The following is a 27114-nucleotide window of genomic DNA, read 5'->3' on the forward strand; positions in this document are numbered from 1 at the left end:
TAAAATGGAGATGATACTAGAAAAAAAATTTGAACAAGAGAGTCACAAACGCACACAGACGTGAAAAGAGAACGACAAACGGATGATAATGAATCCATGACACAGTTCCATTCTAGGCCGGAGCGTTGACTTTAGTTATAAATAATTTTGTTTAGCTCAGTTCTTCTCCTCAGGCATTAATCCAAAGTTTCTGTGCTTCCTCATCCTGTCAGGAAATACAAATGACTTACAGAGTATAAAGCAAAGGATCCCATTTTCCACTTCCACTCAGTTCTCTTAGCCATGTTGCTATCTGGTCCGGTAAAAAAGAAGAAAGAAGAAAGAAGTGGGCGACATTTGGGACGAGGGAAGCTCCAAACAGGCCGGCAGTGAATGAAAGTGTCCTCAGCTCCAGAAAGGACGGCTAGCGTTCCACCTCTTCATTTCCCTCTCTGCGTTTCTCCACGCCACTTCTGTCTCCTGCTGCCTTTAGGACGGGCCCCCGCCGCCCTGGGCGTCTTGGCTTGTGGAGCCCTCGGCCTCCGGAGCCGGGGAGGCCCCCGGGTCTCCTTCTGCGGAGAGAAAATGTTTATAGGACTCATTCAGGGGGGAAAAAATGACAATTCTGTTAAAAAAAGAAAAGAAAAACTTCCTACAGCAACTAGGGCTGATTAATCAAATCAATCATGATTGATTGAATTAATCATGACTAATCGATTATTGTAATAATCGGCAACTAATTTTGTAATCGATTGTTGGCCGGAGCATACAGATTGAAGAAAAGGTCACTTATTCAAACAACAACATTCCTAAAGCAGTAATTAAGCCAAAACTGTATAAAATATCAGATTAATCATGACTAATCATAACTAATCAATTACTGAAATAATTACCAACTAATAATCAATTATTTGTTATTGGAGCATACAGGCTAAAAAAGGTCACTTACTCAAACAACAACATACTCAAAGCAGACAATCTAAACCTGTACAAAATATATAATTAAACAAATATATCATGCAGAATGTGGCCATTTTTTAATTGATTTAATCAATTAATCATCAGAAAAATCTATTAAATGTCAGAATAATATATTACTTAGGTATTGATAAAGCCTTGACATGAGTTTGTTCCCAAGAGGTCCTTCTCTCACCAGAGTAGGTCTTATCTCTGCAGGTCAGGGGTCACTGTTTTACAACTAAAAAGGAAGTCATTTCCCGGTAATACAATGAAAAATGCATCAGAGCGGAAAGATTTGAGTAATATGAAAGGGAACCAGACGCCATTATGAAGAATAATTGAGGGCTGTGTCTGCTGCTGCTGTTCCGGCTCATTTAACACAGAAATCCCACAGCTGAGAAACCAAACACCTGCATGAGCTACGGGTTGTTGGTGCCAACCACTCCAAGTTCAGCCGCTCACCTGCACACTTTCTATTATTAGGACACAGAAGAACTGTAATGATCATGAAGAAAATGGAGGTTATACATCTGGCACTGGCACAAGCTAAACGCCTACATCTAATGGTGGACAATTAAAGTTTAGGCAAAGCTAGCCACAGCAGGAAGTGGTATTTTTTGGATTTAAGTAGGACTCTAAGAGTCAAATTAATTCAAATTCAGGTTTACATTATTGCAGGGTTATGAGGAACCACTAAGAAGAAAAGTATCAGAAAAAAAAGGCTACATTTCCATAGCCAGAAGATTAAAACACACTCATTTGGGGGTAATAAGTGCAGATATTTTTTTAATTTTTTTTATTAACTTTTAAAATGTTTAGCACACTTAGCTTCCTCTAAATTAATTTACTCATAATTTACATGGCTGTTTTGTAAACTTTCACTTTAATAAAGTTAATCATTTGTGTTAAAGTATTAGTTCTAGCTGTAAAGGATTCTTCAATCAACTAAATATTTATATTCAGGCTCTTATTTTGAAGTGGGTATAGACCTCTTTCTAGCCTCACGTCCTCCATTCTAAAACCAGAAAATTATGTTTATTTTATTCCCAGAATGCATTAGTTTGAAATCCACTGATCAGCCATGTTCAATTAAGCAAAATCAGCAACAAAGCTAGCAATAATCAGCAACTATAAAACTGAAACCATAAGTTTCTGAAGCACAAACAGCATGTAGGTAGGTGTGCAATGACAAATTTCACCCTGTTGGGGGCGTAATACTATACGTTAAAAACATGTTGAGTCGTTGACACATGGTGGGTATCAACATGGCTCAATTTAGCACTTTAGCATTAGCTTGTGCTAAACACCATGTTGGTTTTAGCTAAACTAGTGGTTATGATTAGCAGGACTTGCTTTTCACCACTGATTATTCCTGAACTGAAGAGATTTGAAGTCATTTAAGTATGAATGTTTTGAGTCAGGTGAATAACTTTACTATCCACACATCCATGTTGGTTTTAAAATGATTGATAATCAAGATTTTTGTATGATTCTGACCACAACAATATTATAAACATTAAAGGCTGAGCAAGTAATTTAATTAATTTTACCAATTCTGTGAAAATAGCGAACTAATATCCACATCTAAATTGGTACAAAACTGTGTAATTTCTCTTTGACATTCTAAGGAATATTTACACAAATATTAAAAGGGGTGTTGTATAAATGAACACATTTGTTGTTTAGTGATTCACACTGGTGCAACCAATTATTCTTTAAAAATCCATAGCGAGTGCATGTAGCATCATCATTCCACCTTGGAAAAGAAAACAAATGAATTATTAATTGATACTGCAGTATACGTGAAAACGTCTTCAATTCTTGATTTTGTCCTTTATTGTTGTGATGTAGATACAGAACAATCTGCCTGATCTCCTCACTGAAAACACAGAGCTCAAATAATCTTCCACTGTCTGCAGAAAAAAAGGAATTTAGACATAAAACCTACCAACATTCTGGATACTGCTGGTCAAGCAGACACAAATACTCCATCTTTACCCTGTTGCAAAACACTGCAGGCACATTATTATGGTGCCAAAGCTCAACATTTCTGAGTTCTACCCATAATTTAATTTTATGAAAGAGTGTGTGCCTTGTGATTAACGTGGAAAAGCCCATAATTAGAACTCTGATCTTTATTTTTTAAAATAAATGTTGTGATTTCCAGAACTACTGCTGCAGGGGATTTAAAAACTGTACACACTGCAGTTAAAATGGAAGGAAGCCTTTTCGGATGTAAAATAAAAAGATAAATTATTGCTACAGGTACGATAAAAAACAACTTAGGCACTAAGATGCACAATTAAATTTAACCGTAAGAAAAATGAGCAAAAAATGAGAGCAATGTGCAAAACATTACTTAAAAAAAAAGAAAATGTCTTGCAGACATTTTTGGTTTTGCAGGAATCAGGTTTGGAGATGTTGATTATTTTACAACATAAGTTATTACGCCATTACCATGATATTAATTGAAACTGGTGTCAAAACCAACAACATTATTGTTTGTCGCAGTAACTTCTGGGATAATCTGTCATCCAGTAAAATATAACATAGCGACAGGCCTAATGAAATGTACTATACATGATGCTACGTGTTCAAAGGTGATTGCATTAAGTTCTAGTGTCTTCCAGATTTTCCCATTTCTACTTTGATTTAAACAAACTCAGACCCTGTGAAAAACCGGTTTACTTTCCATTTCCAGCTTCATCTCCTCAGCTGTAAGTGAAACCGTACTTCCTGGCACTGGATGCACATCTCCGGTTCCACCCACCTGCAGCCTTCAGATCCATCTCTGCCATGTCTTTGGTGAGCTCACTCGTGCTCGCCGTGGCCGTCCCCTCCCCTGAGATGTCGGGCACGGCGTTCCGGCGGCCTGTGCGGTCACAGTTGATGAAATCCGAGTACGACGTCTCCACGTCCATCATCTGTCCATGACCAGCGCTCTCATTACACCTGAGGAGGGAGGGAGAGTCAGGCTGCGGCAGAGCGCTCAAAAGATGCACTTTTCTACTCGTCTGCTACTGCTTCTTAAACCAGGGGTGTCCAAAGTACGTGCACTTAAACACGAGAACCTAAAACAGTCTGAAACTGTGAGCCGGTTAGCATCGCCAATGATTTTCATTTTTACTTTAGTTTGCCTTGAAATACTTTGCGGCCTCATAGGTAGATTCAACGTTTTGATTTTGACAAAATATTTGGACAGAGGAGAAAAAGAGTTACTGGAGAGAAAGTACAATATTTAGGAAGCAACTCTGAATCTTTAGGGTGAAAAAAGAAAAAAAGCAGAGAGGAAAGAATCAATAAGAAAAAAGGAGAGAAGATCTTAATCATTGTTCTTCCTCTTTCTGAACCGAGACTAATGGATGACATCTTTCCTAAATGCTTGACCTAATTACATCAGGATCAAGGGCCTTCACTTGTTCAGTCCAACCCCTCTCAGAGTCCATTTGTTTCTCCTGAAGGTACTTACACAGCGTTTAAAAAGGAGGAGTGGATAAAGCTCCTGTCAATATGGAAATCCGGAGTAGGAGTGCTCTGACAGCCAGCTGATGTGGGGCCAGAGGGAAATATAAATAAAAGAAACCCCATTAGCAATTCACTCCTCGTCCGTTTCCTGTTTTCACTCCATTCTCAAATGGGTCTTAGAGCCGGCCAGGAAACTGTTTCCTCGAAGAAAAAGGATGAGGAAGAACCTGCTGCAAGGAGTTAAATAAACCGAGAAAAGCAGCAACAAAAAGAAAAGGTTAGAAAAAGGGGGCAGAAGCTCTCAGACTGGAGACGTCGTCACGACTCCTAAAGGTTTCCCTGGAGAGATCTACGTATGTGAGGCATAATTACAGCAACAGCTGAGCGACGAGAGCCAAATCACATGAAGAAGAAAAGGAGCCGCAAGAGACGATGACATCACGCTGACCTGGGATCGCACACTTCAACTCCTTCACTGAAACTCACATTTTATGCTTTTCCGTGGATATTAGAAGTGAGCAATTTGACATTTCAACAACCAGGTGTTGCCATTGGCACAAACCACAAAGAAGAAGACGACAGAAAACAAGTCAATGCTTACACTCACATGTGAAAATTGCTGCAAACAGTGACCATACATCTTTGAAAAGAAGAAGTAGAGCCTCCTGCACAACCAACAAGAATGTAGCACAAAGTTACTTGATGGTAAATCAACAACAAAACTCTTCTTTTGTCCAACAGCCATTGTACAGCACATACAGCTTTAAAACCAGCTGACCAAAAGTACTGGGACTTGTGTTGCTAGGTAACGGGCAGTGCCTGCTGATTTGTAGTTTCACATGTTTTTTTTTTTAATTGAACATTTTCCAGAAGCCAAAAAAAACATTCACTGATAGTCAGAAAACATCTAGTGCTCTTTTTAGAAGCAGTGGAAACCCAAAAAGAAGTACAAAAATGTGCAAAATCTAAATTTTGCACATTCAGATTTTATTTTTGAAGAACAGCGTTTGAGCATTTTCTCCTCCGCTGATCGCATGTTTCAGCTTCTATTCACAATAAAACTGGAAAAAACTTACAAAAAGACTCTGAGATCCTTTATATCTAGACTAAAAAGCCACCTGTGTTGCTTTCCAACCATAATAAATAAAACAATGACCAAAATTTTGATGTCTAACAATGATCTTTTATGACTTTGTATTATGTTTTTATGACATAAAGCACTTTGAACTGCCTTGTTGCTGAAGGCAACTGATGCCAAGTGAGGAACTGAGGTCCTGTATTCAGAGTGAAACCTCTGGAAATGTGTCCGTATTCTGAACTGATGGTGTTTTTTCTCCCCGACTCCTCCTACAATCCACCGTCTGTTCCCAGCCGCAGATGGAAGTATGATCCACGGATAACATTGTGATCTTAAAAAGCAGGCGGTGCCATCTTCACTGAGCAAAGCACAGCAGGAGGCTCTCACTGAAAGGCCCTTCCCCGAACTGAGGGGTGAAACAGACGAAGATAAAACCACCAACGTTATCCTCCGGAAAAAAGAGACCAACAGAGGTGAAATTTTAAAATCCTTAATTCTCCATTTAAGTCAACCAGTCAAAGTCAGAATATACAGATGAAACTCCAAAAGACATCAAAATAAGCCAGAACAAAACTAAAATAATATCAGAATTGTATATTAACCAAAATGTGTTCCTTTTCTGAGTAAGAAGATTTAATATAAAATTGACGACTTTGTACCTTTTATGATACAAATAACATTTCCCAGATGCCGTTTTGATCACTTTGCCATACTGAGAACATGCCATAAGCCAGAAGATTACTTCAAGAAAGTAGCTGATCACCTAAACATGCCTATTGTCTACAGTTGGAGCCACAATTAAAAATTTACAGCAACTTCAGCTGTGACAAACACCGACGAACAAAACTCCAACTTAATTTTGGCACCAACCGTAGCGAACGGAGTGGAAAGAGGTAAAAAAGAGAGAAATCTAAAGAGCTCATTGTGAGATGTGTTATAACTGATGCCAGAAGATTGTTTGGGAAGAATGCCAGGAAAAAAGGCTTTTTCTACTCACCAAATGTAACATGACTGCTGGGCAAATAAAACCGTGAACATTGGGGAAAAAACTGATTGTCTTTCAGACGGTTTGCATCTCATCAAACCAGTGGAACACAAAGTTTTAGGCAGAGCAGAGTTTGCTTTTTTGGTCCACCTCAGAGTTTGATTACACATTCACACCTCCCCAAGCGAGCTGCTCTTTCTAGGCAAACAAAATGGAGTTTGATTTAACTGGACTGAACAGAGCTAACTGACGGAAAAATTTAATGGAAAAGACATCTTTGTTTTGCAAAGAAATGTCTCTCCAAGGAGCAAATGACTTTCTCTAGCAGCAGCTGTTGTCAGGCACTGGGAAAGCTTTTGGGAAAAAAAGGAAGTAAAGGTTTAATTCATGGCTCAGGAAACTGTCACTACAGACTAAAAGGCCTGAAAGTTGTTTCTGGCTTGCATTCAATCAATTTCTTTGCACAAACCAGCCTACAAAATCCAAGTTGGAATTAAGAGTTTAAATGCCGAGTATAATTGGTCTTCTTCTTGGTCAATGAAAGCCTCCAGGACTCAGAGAAACGCAAATAACATCAACAGTGTTTGACATTTTGATTCCATTTCCTCCTACAAAAAATTGGCTGTTTAAAATCCCACTAGAACAGTTGAAGAGTAATTTCTCCATCAACCGTAATGTTTCGCAGAGAGATTTATGACAACGCCTCGATGCACTGGTTCGTCTCCACTCGCCTGGTTGTTAAGTGGATTATGGGACTCCCGTCTAATTGCCATTTGTTTGTCTAATTAGTCGCCTGCACATGTGGATCGATTCCAACTCCAAGGTCATTAACATGGTTTCCATGATGATGGTGGAGACGATGATGTTTCTTCAGCTTCCAGTTTCTTCTGGTCTCAGCTGCAGTGGCAGGACGTTAATGGTGTGTTGCAGAGGAAAACACAGATTTTATTCCCAGTAATCATGAAGGGAACTGTGATGATTAAGATGTTATTGTGTCTCGATTCTCACCTGGTTGTTATACTGTCGTTTTGGTCCACCTGCTGCTGTTTAAATAATGTCATAGAAAAAAACATTAAATGCTCATGACACGTCAAGCTGCAGGCGCAAGGACCAAATCTGGCCCGCTGTAGCTCTTTATGTGGCCCTATGGACTGTAAAGGTGTCGAACTCAATTTCATTCTGGGCCAAATGAAGCTCATGTTCTTAAAGGGCCGGTTAATGAGTTTTGGCCAGAATGTATTGCTAAACTCATCAACGAACTGTTAAAATATAAATAAATTCTTAAAATTAAGTCATTTATCGTTTATCAATTGCTTCCGCAGTTGATTAACCCGGTAACTTTTCAGGTGTTCTTTGTTAAAGTGACATAAATAGGTCATAATGATTTTCATTCAGACAGGACTGACACTAGCCACATGGTTTTAAAATTAGTCAACTGGACTTATTATTTTGTGCCCACTGTCGGACACCACACGGTTCAATCAAACCGTTAGATCTAGGATTTCTGTCGGCGAGTGTGTGGTCTCTCAGGTTTTGAAAATGGGCCGACAATCGGCCGACAGCTCTAAGATCATGTAGTGTGCGCTGGGCATTAAGGAAATGAGGACGGGAGGGCCAGTGGAGAGCATCGGCGTTGAACCTTTTTTCATTCAGTGTCATCAACAGAAAGAGAAAAGGACAGATATATACAATAAAGCCGATAATTGAAATGAGGTCTATAGTTTTAATTTATCATGTGATTAATTGATTTATTGTTTATCGCAACAGGCATAGATACAAGTATGAAATACTGCCACCTGCAGGTGGGAGTAAGCAGTTACTTGGATCTAATATTTTTCATTATGTTTGCCGAGAATCTTCAATAAGCTAAATTATGTAGTAGTATGAAAAAATACTACAAATCATGTAGTAGTATGATTTGTTAATTTTCGCATAAATTTCCACAATAATTCTCAAGAAATTGGAGGGACTAATTTAGAGTCTAGAGGGCCACATAAATAGCTGTGTTGGGCCAGATTTGTCCCCCGTGCCTTAGGTTTGACACATGCGCTCTAAAGCAACATATAAATACAATCGTCAATATAACAGATATTGCTTTATTGATCAAATCAAAGCAATTTTTATCTGTTTATTGTGGAAATTCATTTTAAAAAATAATTTTAAAAAATCAACAAATCCCTGCACTTTTTCACATAATGTTTTATTGTCAGTTTATTGAAGATTTTTGGCAAAATGGTGAAAATATTGGATCCAAGTGACTTTATACTCCAAACCTGCAGGTGGCAGTATTTCTTACTTCTAACACTCACTCATCAGGTTTATTTGACTTAAATCCCCAAAACAGTCACAAAATCCTGGAGGGAATAAAATGAAACGATGTTCAAAATTATTTAATTTTAAGAATTTATTCATATGTTGACAGTTCGTTTATGGATCTCATCAATACATTCTGGTACAACCAGCACTTTAAGAACATTTATTTTAAAGATTAAAGGAATTATAAACAAAACAACCAGATTTTATCCAATCAAATCCACACCATTGCTTTCTTACATTCAAGCATCATAAATGTAGGAAAACAATATCCTCTCTTTAAATGTTTAATAAGCTGAGCCATTCACATTTATGTCTGCCTACATTTAATTTACCATGTCCAATTATGTGAAAAGCCCCCGGGAGTTTACAAGGAGAAACACGACAGCTGCAACTGGAAACCCACCACCAGACAAATGTCACTGGTGTAGTTTTCACAGACAATAATAACCCAATCCTCAAAGGTAAACTCAGCGCAGCTCAGCTTATTGGCTGATCTCCACTCAGCCTCCCTCTTTTACACATCTCTCCTTCCTGACCTCAAAAATCATTAAAAATCTGTTAATCCTTGTAATTTGGAATTAAAATGATCATCCTGATCATTTTTGGCTGCAAGAGAGTGAGAGAGAGCAATACTTTAAGCACATAAGAAGAGTTTTTCTCTCCTAATCCTTTTGAGTACCTGTAGAGATGCTATTTTTAACTGTGCTGGCCAGGCTAACCACTAATGTAGCACGCTAAAGACCTCAAAGCATAGTAAAATCTTGTCTTATTATGAAATCTCTTACAAAGCACTTTGTGTTGACATCATTTTGTGCTTTTCAAAATCGACCACATTCAGTTCCACCAGATTAAAACTTCACATATGTCAGAAATTGATCACAAAACTAAAACAGACAGAGAAGGGAAGAAGGATGTCTGAGGCCCTTCAACAGAAGAAAATGACAATATTTGGGGGATATGATCAGGAAGAAAGAACAAATTTCACTCTGTCCAAATAGACATAATGTGGGAGTTGCAAGAAAAACCTCTGCACATATAAACAACATAAGCAGGACAAATCATTGTTTTCTGGCTTTAAATTTGAGCACTTGGTTCATGTTACAGTTTTTATTGTCATTTTTTTGTGTGCTCCTGAAAAATGAAACTGGTATTTTCCTTGGTGGGAACTTCATACTGTCCTGTCCCTGTTAAACACTGAAGTGGAGCAGCGACACCATTCAGAAAACTTTCTGACGCGATACGTTTGAACCGAGATATCGACCAACACTTGCAAGATGACAATAAACAGCGGAGCTTGAGGCGTGGAGATAACCAGGAACAAAAAGCCTTTGGGTTCAACGGGGGAACATGAGTCAGAGCACCTTCCCCCATTAGAGACTCAGGCTCACTTCTGTCCCACTGGAACCTTTTAAGCCTGATTTATGCGTAATAAACTTGTATTATCTGCAATAAGCCACTCTGCAGTCGGCTTCTTTGCCGATTCGGTTGTCCATCATAGCCGACCGCCCGACCGACTTTCTGTGTGTCGACTATTTTTGCAGCGATTATTGATGAGGCAGGAATTATCCACGTGGATGAGAGTCACCTGCAGCTGAAATTTTCCACTCGTCCTTCATTTGACTTATAACATGTAGCTGACGAGGCATTTGCTTTATTAAAGGCAAAAAGCATAAATATTTGTCAATCACTGACATTAAACGATTAACTTTTAGTTTGATGTTTTAAGTATTTAAATGAACATTGGAGATGCACTGATTAGACTGAAGAATTTTATCATCCAGTTTTTGGTACATAAAAAGAGGAGAAAAACAATAAGTCATGCAAATGGAAATTCTTGAACTGTTTTAATTTTTTATGTGATTAAGTGATTAATTGATTTAATGCGATAGAAATAGCACTGATCCACTTTTTTCACTTCCAGCACCGATATCTGACATTTAGTATTGGCTGATACCAATCCGATACAGAAAAACAGAACCGAATTGACTAAAAACACAGACGTAAATATAATGAATTTCCAACTTATTTAATGACTTTGAATACAAAATAACTTCAACATAAATTTAATTTTTTTCTGCCAGTGTAATTAGGGGTATAACAATAAATTTAAAGTGCATAAAGAACTGAAACTAACTAAAACAATATGTCAAACATGTAAAAGGAAAAAGTAAAATTCTTTCAAAAGTTTTGTAAAGTACAATTAGGAATATTAAATATAATGTAAAATAAATAAAACATGATCGCTCAGAGTTCAAAACATAGAATTAGACTGACTAGATCAACCCTTATGGGCTGCGTACATTGTCACTAGATCTAGAATATTTCCAATATCAGTATTGATTGATACAGATATTAATACTGGATCAGTGCATCTCTAATGAACATCACACATTTCTCCTCGTGTGTTTTCATACAGCATTTACTGTCAACTGTAGCACAATTTACATTGCAAAAATGTCAACAACTCTTTGAAACGGTGCAATAAAGTATGCAGAACCACTTTCTTACCAAAGAGAATGTATAGTCACCTCTTCAGCTCCCAGGCAGACCCAAACTACTTCAGACAAATTTATGCAAATCCATTCCTCCTGCAGGGCCAAGTGTTACTGACACTCATGTTCGCTGCCTCTCAAACCTCCATCAGAAGACGCAGCGGCGGTTTGGTCAACAACTAGCTGTATTTCCTCATCGGGATTAGCATTGTTGTCTCTCTCCGGCCTTCATGAATAAATAAGAGCCTGGACTGCTCAGCTGCGCCTTGTATATTTGCCCCACATCCTTCCTCTCCTTCTGGGATCCAGTCTGGGTGTAAAGACCTAATTTCCCCTGATGAATTGCATCTTTGCACACAGCTGTCTTTTCCTTTCCTTTTTAGGCAGAAATAGTGAAAACTTCTAAAAGTAAAATGATAATAAAAAGGATTTTTCTCCTCTAATCACCACTGTGAAACCTTTGAGCATAAAATTTCTCTCCTCTGTCAGACGTCCAGGATTACAGGCGATACCAACTGAGGTGATTTGTAATTTTTCCTCCTCATCCCACTCTGCAGAAATTCTGAAAGTACTTTCACATAATTGCCATCCTAAGCAAACGCACTTGGCTCTCACACACCGAGGCATTATGAAGCAGCAAAACACTTTGCTGCTTCATAAGCCACATTCTCTACACAGCACTAATAATCTACCAGCTTTAATGGTCAACAATGTTATGAACATTAAGGAACGCCGCAAGATCCAAAATGTCCGGTTTTAACGACTTTATATAGCCGGACTGAGCGCATACGCAACTGGAGAAACATGGAGAGCAGTAATAATATCCGAACCTCTGGGAGGGAAAAGAAGATCAAGTGGAAGGCGAAACTTTATTTCCCATCTCTGCCAAGTCGCCATTTGCTCGTTTAAAATCCGAATAACGGGCAGTGAGCTGGAGTTTCTGCTGTGTAGATTTGGTTGCGAGTAAAACAACACAGAGTTTCCACAGAGTATCTTAGTATTAGACAGGGGTGAATAATACTGTGTGATACCGGCCAAAAATTGTGACGTATTTAAGTTGTGATGTACCTATAATGTTTATAAGTTAGAAAGGAATGAGGTGAGAGCTAGTTGTAAGCATGTCGCTTCTTTATTATTGTCATAGCAAGTCCATAGCAACTTCCTGGCTGGATACCAGTTCGCTTACAGAAGCACCAGATTTAGCTGATTTTAGCCAATCAACCGCTAACAGCCAGTTATCATTTATTCTTTGGTTACCTAGCAACAACCTGTTGAGTAACTGGTGCAGCAACAGTTTCAGATTTTTCCACAGTGTTTAATAACTGCTTGAAAATAAAAAAACATTACAAAAAAAACTTTGGATAAAACTGGAAAAGTGATGCCACGTTTGCTAGTCTTTCATATATTTAAAACAAAAAACTAAAATGATCGATATCAACTAACATGAAAGGCTTATATTTTCCCAGCTATATTGTCCAGCCCAATAAAGCTATATTGTCACTATAAAGCTTACATCGTAAATATTATGGCAGCACAATGCATCAAAAATTTGAAGTTACACAATATTGCTATTTTCAATGTCAATAGTGTAAGAAACTCCAATAGACAGAAGTTAATTTAGCATTTACAACATATTCAGGCTCATTATGCCAGCAAAATCACTGCTAATACAGAAAAATGTTTTAGAAAGGCGATGAGTAACAACAACTAAGCTGTGCTATTGTTTAAATGTCACACATTGCCAGAGTAAAACTTTTGTCATCATCAAAATAACAAATCCTCACTTTCTGCGATCTGTGTTTGCAATGAATCCAAAACAGAAACACATTACCATCGACAAATATTAGTTACATGACTGCAAGTTATAGCACTACCAACATTATCTGAGGTTTTTCTCATGTCATTCTGTCCTTACGAACATCAGTTTCATCAAAGGAGTCGTAATATAAACAATCAGTATCCGTTTAAAGGACAAAGCCTGAAATCCATGTTACATTCTATGCAGCCAGTAGATTTCCTCTTTAACTGGGCGGCCTGAGAGCCGTTTGGCTGTAACCGGGCCTGAGCTCAGCTCCACTGGTTACCAGGAGACCTTCCAGTGATCAAAACGTTCCAGGAAGTGGAGCTAATCTTGATTGTTGCCTCACACTGAAAGCTGTATTCTCATCTGATGCCAGTAAAAAAAAAAAAAAAGAGTAAATACCGCAATCGCATTAGTGACTGTTTATTTGAAACGACAAACAGCAACCAGCTGCACCAGAAAACGCACATCTGACTCAGTACTGCTTTGCATTTTTAAATGGGACCTATTATGCTTCCTTGACCATATTAGGATAAGTCCACCTAATTACATTTTAGTCTGATCACTTCTTCATGTTTTGAGCTGTTTTAGGGCATCTTTTCACTTTAAATCCAAATACGCTGCTGCTGACCACGCCGCCAACTCAAAGTTTACACTCGCACATGAAAATGACTCCAAACAGATGTGCAATTATACAACTGCCCAGCTTTGAAAAGCAGAACTGGTGCCCCCTTCACAACAAAGAAAGGAGCAAATCGTTTATGGATGGTAAGTCAACAACAAAACATCGGCCTTTTCCAGCAGCAAATGTACAGCAGTAAAACTAGCTGACCAAATGTGCTGGTGCTCTGTTTGGTAGAAATGTTTAAAAAGTTAAAAAATATAAAAAATGTAAACATTGCATAACAGGTCCCTCTTTAAAATCTGCATGTTTGATACGCTCTTTTCATCTTAAAACAGACACTGGAGCGTAAAATAACCCAGCCACAAAAACCAACAAACACACTTAGTTTCTGTAAAGCAGATAAAACGCCTCTTCCGTTCAACAGATGGCCGGATCACGTAGTAAACACCAAAGAGGCAGAAAGACAATGCTCCTACTGCAAAAAGCTGGCAACAGCTGGGCCGATCAATGGCAGCTGACGTTAGCTTCACATGATACAGAAACACACACGGATAGACGGAAAGGTCAAATTACAGGAGAAATGTGTGCGAGTGTGTGTGTGTGCCAAACTCCAAATAAGTTGTGATCAATTCGGGCAGCAGACGAGCAGACATATGAGACTGAACCAGAAAACAGGAAAATCCTCGTTCACTCCATGTGTGTGTGTGTGTGTGTGTGTGTGATTGACTGATTCTCATTAAGAACCCGTGATTCACGGCTGAGTCACAAACAGGTGCCTCAACTGGACTCAGACACACATTTTAACTCCCATTTTTACTTCAAACTTAAGCAACTAGTGTGTGTCTGGTGTTTCTACAGAAACAAAGAAGTGCATCAAACAGAGAATCAAACAACTTGAAAGTTTGAACAATAAAAGAGACAAACGATCAGAGTCACAGATAATCTTTTGTTTTCTTATGAATCTGACGTAAGTTATGCCGGTTGTAAGCGCACTCTTTACAAGAGGCAGAAGAAGGAAGTGGAGAGGCTGAAAGCAAACATCCCAGTGGAAAATATTCAGACTCTGCTTTATGTCCAGAGTTAAGAGAGCGCTAGACTGGGAGGAGGAAGGATTGTTCCCTTTGCTGCAGCAGTGTCCAAATGTTTTGTCAAGTGGGCCGAGGAAATAAAAATATAAAATCACAACTTTTTGTTCTGATTTTGAAAGCTGTTTTTCTTTTTTGCCAACTCAGCAACAAACTACATGTGCAGAAGTTTAACCAACCAAGAAAAATATTTTTTTAAGGAAAGGAATGCTATCTAAAATTTACTTAGCCAAGTTTAGTAAACTGGACAAAAGCTGATTTGGGAGTAAAGATGGCTTTCAGTGAAGGACTCTGGTTATAAATAAGCAAATACTTTGTGTTGCACTTTGGATTGTACATTGTGAAAAGATTGTTGGTAATAATTAAATAAAAGAAAACATCACCATTTACTTCAAACAGCAGTGATGGTTGGGCCAAATTTTTGTTATTCTTGAACTGCAGTTGGCGGCCACAGAAATTCAGTAAAAGGTCCACAAATAGCCCTCAGGCCTCACGTTAGATACCCCTTGGTGATGACATAACCGGGAATAATCTTCTAATGGCATAAAATTATAAAAATGTATTACATGTTATAGAAGCAGTTTTGATAGAATAACTAAAAAAACTATTTGAAAATATATATTTCCTCAAAAAAGACTTTAGAGTTCTAATAGACTTTAGCTGCTAAGCTAGCTGAATGGCATCAACTAACTCACTCACTCCTTGGTTACGTAGCAACGGCCTGTTGAGGAGCAGTTTAACTGCTAAAAAATAAAATAAAACAAAGAGGAGTAAAAACTGGATAAAACAAGAAAGGTCACGCCAGCAGTTACAATTTCAGAGATTTAAAAGAAAAAAAAATTCATAATATTGATAGATTGAATTTTACTTTACATTATTAATCACAGTGAAATGTGGATAACAAATATTAGGGCTGCACAAAGTATGGGCCTGTCGCAATAAATCGATTAATCACATGACAAAATTAAAACAAGCTCAATAATTTCCATTTGAATGATTCAGTTTTCTCTTTCTATCAAAAACTGGTTGGCAAAAGTCTTCAGTCATTTTTTAAGAACAGTTTTGTTTACAGAGACTTTATAGTTAATTGTATTTGTTTGTTGTTTTGATGTACTTTGTACACCTAAAATGTCTTCCAGTTCCTGTGTTAAATGTTAAACCTTATGAATTTAAGGTTTATCCATATTTGAGAATGAATTCTTGCATTATCATGCCACCATCACTACTACATCACTTGAAAATGGTCTTGAAACACCAATACTATCATCTAATGTAATAACTTCTGGGACAATTTATCATCCAGCAAAATTTGTTAATATTTCAAAACATTTTTCAAAAGTGTAACAACTAATTTCACTGTACAATATCAAAAGTGAAGCAGCTTATTCAATGTTTACCTATTTATGCCAGTATGAGAACAGGCGATCCTTGTTTAAAGTAGAAGAAAAATTATTTTTTAAAGGGGCATTAAGTAACTACAACAAAGTAGTTTCATTGTCAAAATGTTGAATTTAATATGACACATTTTTCAGCCAAATCGTCCAGCCGCCCTGCTGCAGTTACGAAGGCAAACAGACAAAAATAAAAACCCGATCCTAAACATTTGCTTTAATTATCCCAATCAGCTGTTTATTCAGGGTATCGCAGCCCCTGTCATGCTTTCTCTATCTCTGCAACACAGAGGCTTTCTGGATCGCTGCAGCGCCAGTCTGTGTTTTTCCTCCCACGGTCCAATCCATCTCGTCTCATTCTGCTGCAGCGTTCCCATTTATGTCCGCACATTTAGCAACACGAGACCTCGGCAGGAAGCAGGTGCTCTGTTTGCGTGCCTTGTTTATGCCCTCATCTTTTCCCAGGCTATCTTCGCACACGCTGGAGGCCAGCGAAGACACAATGAGGCAAGGACAAGCTGGAGGTGAAGAAGAGGAGGGAAGGAGACGAGAAGAGAGGATGGGGAAAGGTCAGAAAGCACATGAGGACAAGGAAGTGATGGGGGGAAAAAGAAGAGTTGAGGATGAGGGCGGCAGAGGAGGAATGCATGTTTATTGTGCTTGCTAAATATGGACATATTCCTTCACAGGCTCCAGTGTTTGCATTACTTTTTTAAGCGCTCCATAAACAAAATTCCCTCCTTCAGCATCGGAGCAGCACTCAGTTATTAAGGCAACTTGGAGCAGAACATGCAATTAGATTGAGGCCAACCGCTCTCGGCTACAACCTGCTTCTGTAGCCGCTTTGTTTTTCGATCTCCAACCACAACTCCAATGAAAAGAGAACTTCTGCTGCGTTTCTGCAGAGCAAATCCTCCGTTGCATATTTCTCCCACAAGTCAGAAGAGGGTGGAGGCATCATGTGACAAGAAGCACATGTGACCCTCATTCACAAGCTAATCAAAACAAAAAAGAAAAAATGAGCAGAAGCAACCAGTATGCATCCTGCTGGACCTTAGAAGACCAGAATTCATGACATATTGGAGCAGGAAGTTCTGCGCAGGAAGAGTCCAGCTGAGAGATTAAAGTGGAAAAGCATTAAAATTATCCAATAAATTCAAGCTAAAAGCACCTGTAAATCTAAATGTGCAAACTGGACACATTTAAACATGATATATTAAGTGTTTTATGCATTTACAAGAGTGCTACTTAAGCTGATTGAGACCAATTAGCAGTATTGCATCAAATCAGTGAATGAAGTGCTAAAACCATTAAAAAACAGTTGATTAAAGAGGCTTTCACATAATTAGTGTTGTGTAAATGTGTGTTTTTCTCCACAAACATTAAGTTCTAACTGCATAAAAAAATCTTCCTATCACTACTTCCTCTGTAGTACTTCCTGGCGTTTCTGCCAGTAGTAAGATCCGGTTGTTGATCATGTGACTTCTGTGGTATGCGTCTGTTCAAATTTGATGTGTTTGCAGTAAGCAAATTTAATCCTTAACGATCTATGATATCCAAACTCATTTGTGTAAACATCGTTTTAATTCAACAATCAACTGAAAGTGTATAAAAATATATTTGACAACAAATTTGCTGCAGGTTTTTTTTTAAGAGGACAGCATTGACTCAAACAATGAATGTATGACAAGAATATCCCCACTTACGCATCAAACCACATCTTTTAATAATAGAATTTTCACTGAACTCAAAACAAAGTGAATCAAAAATTCCATATTTACAGACAAAAAAAATGTTTTTCAAAATCCAAACTGGGCCTCTGATCGTAACCGATAAAGAGAAAACTGATGAAATCACTGGTTGACTGACAGAAGCATTTTAAATCAAACTGGCATTGAAGCAGACATAATGAAACTCTGATCTGCTGCCAAACGACAGAGGAGCATTTTGTCCTTTTTCTTTTTAGCTGTCCTGGATGTTTCCGTCTCGCTGCGTTCACAGCTCACCGACTTCACCTCTTTGATCGCGACACGTGGAGCTTTAAATGTGCCGATCCATCTAAAATAATTAAAGCTCATTTTCATTTTTCATGAGGAGAGACGGCCATCAAATCATCTTTTCAATGACCTGTTGGGCTAAAACGGGACAAGCCGGTTCACTTTGATGACAATCCATTCATAATAGAGAAGTCTTGATTAAAATTTCCCTTGCACAACAGATTTAAAATGCCACTGTGTGAATTCATTTAATCAACCTATAAAGTCTGCTAGTCTAATGCAGAAAAACGGGAAAATTTGTTGCTATTTAGTGAAACGATCCAGCCATCCTGCAGCCTATCCCAGATTAAAATACTGTTTACGATGCCAAGTCTAGGCAGGAGTGGGAAACCAAAGCTTGAAATTCCCTTCAGGCTGTGACGCACACAATCCCTCTGGGCGTAATATATGTTTTCATCTTTAGCAGGAAGAAAAGGGATTGTGGTGTGTTTAATTTTAGTTTATTATCACACAGTTTGACAGAGTAAAAACAATGTAGATTTGCAGCAGAGTAGATTCCTAGCTCCATGTATGGTTTGGGGCACTGTGACCCTGCTGGACATTCAAGGAGAGCTGTGTTTGGGATTGAGGTTGCCAAAGAAACAGCCTCCTGATCCCAAAATGGTCAAAGCTGATGGATGGTTTCTTAAGGGGACTGCTTCTAAAATACAACCCAAGCATTTAAAAAAAAGCCTACCAAGCTGTTTTCTGGCAATATATTAATGTTTCTCCTCCATTACCAGCAACCCTAGTCTTACCCAGCCCATTACCGAACAACATAACCGGACCTCCAGCACCTTTGGTCAGCTGGTTTTACCGCTTTATGCGCTGAACAACGGCTGCTGGAAAAGAAGAGTTTACATCTGTTTGTAACAACGGCTTACTATGCCCATTGTAGATAAAAAAAATTATTTAAAAAAAAAAAAAAAACTAAATTTCAGCCAAAAAACTGACTTTTTTTAATATCATTTCTGATATTAGTTTAATCTCATAAATTCTCCTAACAATAAGGAAATTTTTCACAATAAAAAAAGCCAAATTTTTGATTTTATGAGCTAAATACTGGCTTGGGAAGCTGAAACACTTTGGCAAAATGCTGCACGACACGCTATTGGCTCGAGTTTGCAAAGTGGCCAATCCAATTTATATTGGTTGATCGCATCTGAGCAAAGTGCTACGTCAGGTTAAACTGTGTGGAACAATTATTATTGCACTGTTATGGATTGTCTGCATTTGAACTATTAAAATAGGTGGTGTGTTTGCAGGCTTTAGCTATTAGCGGTGGTTTCTAAACTCTTTGAGTAACGGGGTTTCATTCTACATCTCATCTTTCACCTCATTGACGCATTGTACCACTCTGACTTAGCAATCATTACTCAAGTTTAAAAAATAAATAAATGAAATATCAATGGTTGGATGACCATTATCACAATAAATCATCTAGGATGATGTTGCATCGACGAGACTCGGACCTTTTGATTTTTTTTCCCACTGAAGGGAAATGTGCAGTTCTCTGGCAGATAAATGCACCCTGTGTTCACCAGGTAGCCTCTAACTGCTTCTGTCAGCCGTTTGGCAAGTAGCAGGTAGAGAGCTGAGAGATTTTCTGAGGTTTTCTGGTGGAAACAGCTGCAGCTGCCAGAAACTATGTTAGAGGAGCAGTGAAAATGAGTCATAGCAGTTCTAATGTAAGAGGACAGCTGTGTTGAGGCTTGCCATGAAGCTTTAATAAGCTAAGGGAAGCTGTGAATTTGAGAAGTTACTATGTGTGGGACTCATTATTACATACCATCTCATTTACATTGGTTTCGCCTGGTCAGATCCAGATAAAGCACCACTTTAAAATAGCTTATTTTAAAGATTTAATGCTTTAATTCATAAAGGTGACCTATTATGCTTCATTGAACAGGTTCAGATTGGTTTATGGGCTATTCAAAACATATTTATTACATTCTTTTAGAAAGTCATTCTCAGAATATAAGATTTTCTGCCTATTTTCAGCTCCTTTCAGAGTTAGCTGTTTTCGGGCTTCTGTCACTTTAAATCCAGATGAGCTGCTGCTGGCCACCCAGGTCCATCTATATCTTTTTTGAACTGTTGACTGCTCAGATCGGCTCCGGTGGCCCAACATGCCCTCCTGCTGGCTGAGCTGCTGTAATGCCAATCATTGATTGTGTTCATCTACCTTTTGAGTGATTTTCTCAGCAAGGGATGGAGTCCAACTCGCACAATGTGTGGGACTGAAGCAGGTCACAGCAGTCATTGCTCTGCTCTTTGGGAGATTTCCTGATAACTCAGAGCTCAAGGTATGAGCAGAGAGTCCAAATCCAATTCAGATTGATCGGATGCATTCCAATACTGACACACTTTGATCCAATCACATTGATAATAAGTGATAAATGTTCATTACACTGCAAAAACACATCTTATCAAATATTTCTGGTGTAATTTATGTTGCAAATATCTTAGTCCAATTGAAATGAAACAAGCCTAACTTACATGTAACTTTTTTTCTGCCAGACTTAATTTCACTTGTAAAAAATTAAGTTATTTCCCAATTAAACATGTATTTTATCAATAGTAAGGAGTTATTTAATTAAAACAAGACCATGTCTAGCTGAAAAGTTGCTTTAAATTATTTTTGTCTTATTTCAAGTGTGCTAAGATAGTTGCACCAGAAACTAAATGAAAATTACTTGGTAAGAATTTGTATGTTTGCAGTGTAGAACTTCAAGTTTCTTGCTCTTTGAGAATGTGTCGCTGCATTATAAACTTGAAAATGGTCTCAAATCAGCCATATTATCGATTATCGCAATAAATTCTGGGACAATTTGTCATCCAGTAAAATGTGTTATGACAGGCTACAAGCAAGTTACTTTACACATGCAACAAACCAGGTGATTTGGGTAATGCAACAAAATGTACCCAAATCCTACTCAAAGGTTTCAGAAATAATCCCGTATTAGCATTACTTGACGTCCTGCTATGTTATGCAGACACGCTGTCTGCAACGAGGAAGGTTTATTTACCTCAACATGAAAATCTCTTACAAGAGGATAAATTTCCGATGAGTTCAGCTTCTGTTTACTTATTTCATGACTTAGGTGCATTATAATCTGTAGGGCTGAGACGATTAATCGCAATTAATCGACTGTTGAACCAATTTATAAATTGATTAATCATTAACTGGAGGATACAGACTCAGAAAAAAAGGCCATTTGTTGAAAAAACAACACACTAAAATCAACAATTAAGCCAAAACTTTACATAAAACACATAAATTTTACAATTAAGACACAAAAACATCTGAATACTCCTTTAAACCAGCAATATGTTTTAGCTTCATCTGCAACCTGATGGATTTTCTAGGGAAAACATTCATGAAAGGGTTGAATTATGCAGCCAAAATGTAGAACATGAGGCAGATTCTTGGTCTGCAGCAGAACAGATTGACTGGATCTTTCCATCTGTCACATGAGACAGTTCAGGCCGGGGCGATGGCGCTCATTTTCTCCTTATGGGGAAGTTGGGAAGCTAAAATCTGAGACCCTCAGAGGCCCCACCAATAAAAAAAAAAAAGTAAAGGAGAAACATGTCATTGGAGAGAGTTGAACTGACAAATCCCCCAAGAGCAAAGTATGTACACATCAGAGCAATGATTATACAGAGCGAAGCGGACAGAAATAGACCAACAGGAGCAAAAGCACAAAGCATTAAAACTCTGCTTCATCGTTGTGTGTGCACATAATGTTTGACTCTTAAATACGCTCTTTGGGTTGTGAAGGAAATCTACAAGGCATTTGAGCTAATTTTTGAGAATGGATGGCTATATTTAGCTAAAGAATGTCATGTTCTGTCCCCAACGCAGGAAAAAAAAAATAAAAAAGTGGCTGCTAAGATTTCCATTTAAGGCCAGAATAACCAGCAATAGACCAACAGGACACAGTGGGGAACAGTGACAGGAAAACAACCTGATGACCAGTAATGAACCAACAAACACTCATTTAACTGTTGTCTCAGTTTGTGGTTCCAGTTTCTACCGTTTTACAGATCGAGTAAAATGCATTTCAGTGCTGCAGATGATCGCAGCAGCACCGTTGTGACCCGATTACTCAGTATCTAACCGCTTTCTGAGAAAAAAAAAAGCAAAATGGCATCACAGTTTAAGGGGATACGTGACACAAAGAACCCGAGGACAAGATTTCATGACTGTCAAATCATCAGCGTGTGTAATCTCATTGGGAGAGGCTGAGCCGTTCCCCCTGCCTGAATGCCTGCCGCGTTTTGCATCGACTGAAGGAGGCTCTGCAGGGCTCAATCCAAGGTCAGCAGGGCATGAGCGTCTCTTTGGTGGCATGGCCGTTTCTGGACACTCTCCAGCACCCTTAGCCATTTTGACAGACAACAGGCTATGTTTGGTAACGAATATAGTCTAGAGATGAGGTGAAGCTGCTCCACTGAAAAGCACATCTGACCTCAGAGAACAAACTGTGCCAAATTTAATCTTAAATTCATCAGGTGACCTAATCCCCTCTGACATGTAATCTTTCTGCTAAGCAAAGAGGTAATATCTGCCCTGAACTGGAAATAAATTAACCCAGGAATATAAAAATAGAGTGAAATAAAGATGGGTTTAAAAATAATTATATTCAGATAAGAAAGTAGAATTTTATTTTATTTTTTACTGGATTATTTTTACTATTTAGAAGCCTTCTCACTTCGGCTATTCAATTTATTTATGTAATAAATCCATAAATTAATAAATAATAGCATAATCTAGTGACTTCTCAGACTGAAAATTCTTCACAAAGTGACTTTAGCAATAGTAATAATAATAATGTTTGAAATATTAGTTCAAACTGTTACAGATTAAACATGTAAGCTCTAAAAGTTAATTTCTGAACAAATTCTAAAAATTAGATTGGATTCATGTTCTTGCACTGAAAACATTTTGATTCATTTTATACAAGGAAAAGCAACAGATTAATATGGAATTACCGTATTTTCAAGACTATAAGACGCACTTTAATTTTATTAAAAACGTCAGTATGCCTTATAATCCGGATATATTGTCATATGTTGTTCTGGAGTAAAATAGCCACTTTTAGTGAATTAATATGGATTAATTCTGGTTGTGCTTACGGACCTTAAAGCGATTTTGTGAGGGTTCATCACAGCGCTCTGTCAAAATGTTTTAGTTATATTACGGCTACTGATTAGTAGCATCGCGGAGTAAAACATACTGTGCTTTGACTGACTGACTTATCTGTTTTGTTTTGCTTAATGTGGATATATTTACAAAAAAAATGAAAATAGAGCATTCCTTAACAGTGCGCCTTATAATTCAGTGCACTCTATAGTGCATAAAATACAGTAAAAGGATTGCACAGTAACACTCTTTAGAATGGGATTTTAAAACTAAAAGTTTTATAACACTTAAAAATATTCTATTTTTGAAGTTTTTTTCCAGCTACGTGGATCATAGTTCTGCCCCTCCTCCACCAGTTGCTGGGCACTGCTATTCAGAGGACTACTACACACAACAAATATTAACTCAGCCGTTTGGAAACGGTCCCTGTTCAATAAACCCAATTAGTTATGGGTTCCTGAAACATCACTGTCATTCTTATTAAAATATAATGATGTCTATAAAGTACAGCGGTCATTCTATGAATACCATGACTGTTAATTAGCAGACAGCAAGCTGTCTAATTGTCAACAATAGCCCAACAAATTACCCAGATTACTGATTCTAAATTTAGTTGTTTTGTACAAAAGACTCTAGGAATCCAAAAGTGCAATAAATAAACGGTATTGATACTACATCTGGAATAAGCGTCTTATCATTTTTGCATATAAAAAGCTACTATTACAGGAAAAATAAAATCATGTTTTACTTTGTTTTCAATCTTTTGTGTTAACAGTGATATACTGGTATTTTTACTCAGAAATATACATAACTGGATTTGCATGTATTTATATTTAGGAACCTGAACAATCCAGTTTAATGACCTTAATTTATTAAAACCAAAATACAGTGACTTCGCTGAAGGTTGTCATTATGAGATGACCTTCTCATATTTGTGTTTGTAGGGCTTTGCATTGTTACCTAAATAGCTTTTGTTTTCACTTTTATTGTTGTAGTATCACATGGTATTGTGATAAAACTTTAAGTCCATATCACCCATCATGTACTCTATAAAGATAAAATGACAAAAATTACTAAAATGCTGGTAGGCATTAATATTAACCCTAAGACAGACTTCAAACTATTTCCACCAATTTGCACCCTTTAGTATTTTAAAAGCAGCATTCGGTGTCAAATATTGGCAATAAATAAAATGATCAACTGTATTAGGATTTAAAAATGCCCTCAGAGAGTTTATATTTTCAGATTTTTTTTTTTATTTGGTGGTGAACTGTTTGTTGACTCATTAAAACATGTATTTTGTTTGGGAAGTCCCCTCATTAGGAGGAAAACTACATCAAATCAGTTTCAGGCCTGCTTATTAACCTAGTTTGGTTTCTACATGTTGTATTTTTAATCGTTGGCCTAGAAACAGTAGTTCCTTTTGTCTTTCACACACAGAAAAAAAAAGAAAACTATGCCAAATATGTACGTATGCGTAGGGTTTTAAAACATTTTGTTAAGCCTTTGCCTGTTAGGACAAGCTGCATCTCCGTTTCCCAGCACCTGTATGACAGTTAAACGATTGTTCTGGTGTAGGGCAACAGAGCAAAGCCGTGTTATTTCTGCCTCGTCACAAACACCGCTCATATTTAGGTAGCTCAGTGCGCTTGACGCTCTGGGAGTTCTTCTTTGTCTCAGTCAACAGTGAAACAAGCCACCACAGGCAGGCAAGGAGCCAGTGTTTATTTCCACCAGTACATGCCCAGTAACACTGGCACTTGCCCACCATCACAAACACACACACTCTCACAAAGTGGGGGGTCCTGCTGCTGCTGTGCCTTAATCACAATCACCACCCAGATCTTGAACTATTGTTGTTATCCTCTGATAACGGCAAACACCAAGGAGTAAAAGTTGTGGAAGAACAGATCTCTGCTTTATCGTGGCAAAGTTTCTTTTACAAAACAGGAATGGTTGATTATTGTGTAATAAAATAAATACAAAGATGGATGGAAGGAATAGACTTAGACTAATCACAGTTGGACGGGTTTTGGGTGGATGGTATGATGCATTCGGATGGATGGATGGATGGATGGATGGATGGATGGATGGATGGATGGATGGATGGATGGACGGACGGATGGATGGATGGATGGATGGATGGATGGGACGGATGGACGGACGGATGTTTGGATGGATGGATGGATGGATGGATGGATGGATGGATGGATGGATGGATGGATGGATGGATGGACAGACGGATGTGTTTGGATGGATGGATGGATGGATGGATGGATGGATGGATGGATGGATGGATGGATGGACAGACGATGGATGGATGGATGGATGGATGGATGGATGGATGGATGGATGGATGGATGGATGGATGGATGGATGTTTTTGGATGGATGGATGGATGATGGATGGATGGATGGATGATGGATGGATGGATGGATGGATGGACAGACGGATGTGTTTGGATGGATGGATGGATGGATGGATGGATGGATGGATGGATGGATGGATGGATGGATGGATGGATGGATGGATGGATGGACGGATGGACGGATGGATGTGTGGTTGGATGGATAGATGGATTTATTTCGATGGACGGACAGATGGATGGATTTACTTGGATGGATAGATGGATGGATGTGTGGATGGATAGATGGATGGATGCGTGGTTGGACGCAGAGCTCTGATGACACCAGCCTTCCCCCACCGAAGCCTCTCAGCCCAAACCTTCTCCGGAGCTCCGCGCTGCAGAGGAGCCGTGAACCTGACGCGCTGTCACGGGTCATCTGGAGTCAGGAACCCGAAGTTAATGTGGGTTTACGGGGTAGGGGGAGGGGAGAATGGACGGCAGCGTGGTGCATTGACGGAAAAGAATGAGGCTAGTTGATGAGAAAAGGAAGAGGAGGAATTCAAAGCGCTCATGTGTAGGAGGAACAGGCATGCCAGGCTTTTAGAAACGGAACCCACACGAAACACAAGCGCTCACATTAATGGATCCACTCGATCACCTTTGACAGAAACGCGTCAATATGATCAGGAAAGATGAGGTAGCTGAGCCCAGGCTGACCCGGAGGAGAGCCTGGTCGTTTGTATGCAGCGTGCGTTTCAGACGTTATTGTCTCTGGCTGACTGGAGCCTCGGCATGGCTCTCTCGGAAATGCCTCAGTAAAATCAAAGTGGACGCGCTTGATTCGTGACTCCGCAGCTCCCTGCGGATGGATGCCCACTTCTCACATAAACATTTCATTTTTCCTCGCTGCACTCACCTTGGTCGACTCGCCTCCTTTTATCCACTTGTTACAATGGAAATTTAACACCATGGATCTCCAGTTAAGTTTCCTGGCAGTAGGACAAAATCACAAAAGCTTCCCCCGAAGAGAAGGGCCGAAACCCGGGAGCGCGGCGGTTCGGAACCTCCGGCGGCGCAGGACGAAGAAAGCGTCTGCGGAGGGTTTTCTTTTCCTCTCAGGAAAGCATCGGTGAGAAACTGGAAAAAGCTTGCGCCTTCAAACAGCTGTTTTTCCAAAATGGAGTTTAGTCTTGTGTGAGCCAATCAGAGCCAGGCTGTGGGCGCTCCCGCTCCTCCTGTGGGCTGGAGCCAAATCCACGCCACGCAACGATGAGACGCACTTCGTTTATTCTGGTGGAGAGGAGAAGAGAGGAGAGGACAGGAGGGGGAGCCTTTGTTGTATCTTCTATGTGTCTCAGGCTTTTTTCAGGCAGACATCAAAACAACATGAAACTCCGAGCAGGGA

General features: G+C 38.8%; 1 protein-coding gene across 1 annotated transcript; it reads right to left on the bottom strand.

Annotated features, from left to right (window-relative positions):
* Positions 1-416: 416 nt before the first annotated feature.
* On the bottom strand, positions 417-26915 carry pkig (protein kinase (cAMP-dependent, catalytic) inhibitor gamma). Its single transcript, XM_055056847.1, has 3 exons — positions 26626-26915; positions 3710-3891; positions 417-551 (listed from the first exon to the last, which is right to left on the bottom strand). Exons 2-3 carry the CDS (start codon positions 3861-3863, stop codon positions 469-471), a joined length of 237 nt encoding a protein of 78 aa, XP_054912822.1. The 5' UTR covers positions 3864-3891; positions 26626-26915; the 3' UTR covers positions 417-468.
* Between the last annotated feature and the right edge of the window lie 199 nt (positions 26916-27114).

Source organism: Poeciliopsis prolifica, unplaced genomic scaffold, assembly GCF_027474105.1.
Source record: "Poeciliopsis prolifica strain line A6 unplaced genomic scaffold, Auburn_PproV2 SCAFFOLD046, whole genome shotgun sequence".
In the NCBI taxonomy this organism is placed as follows: domain Eukaryota; kingdom Metazoa; phylum Chordata; class Actinopteri; order Cyprinodontiformes; family Poeciliidae; genus Poeciliopsis; species Poeciliopsis prolifica.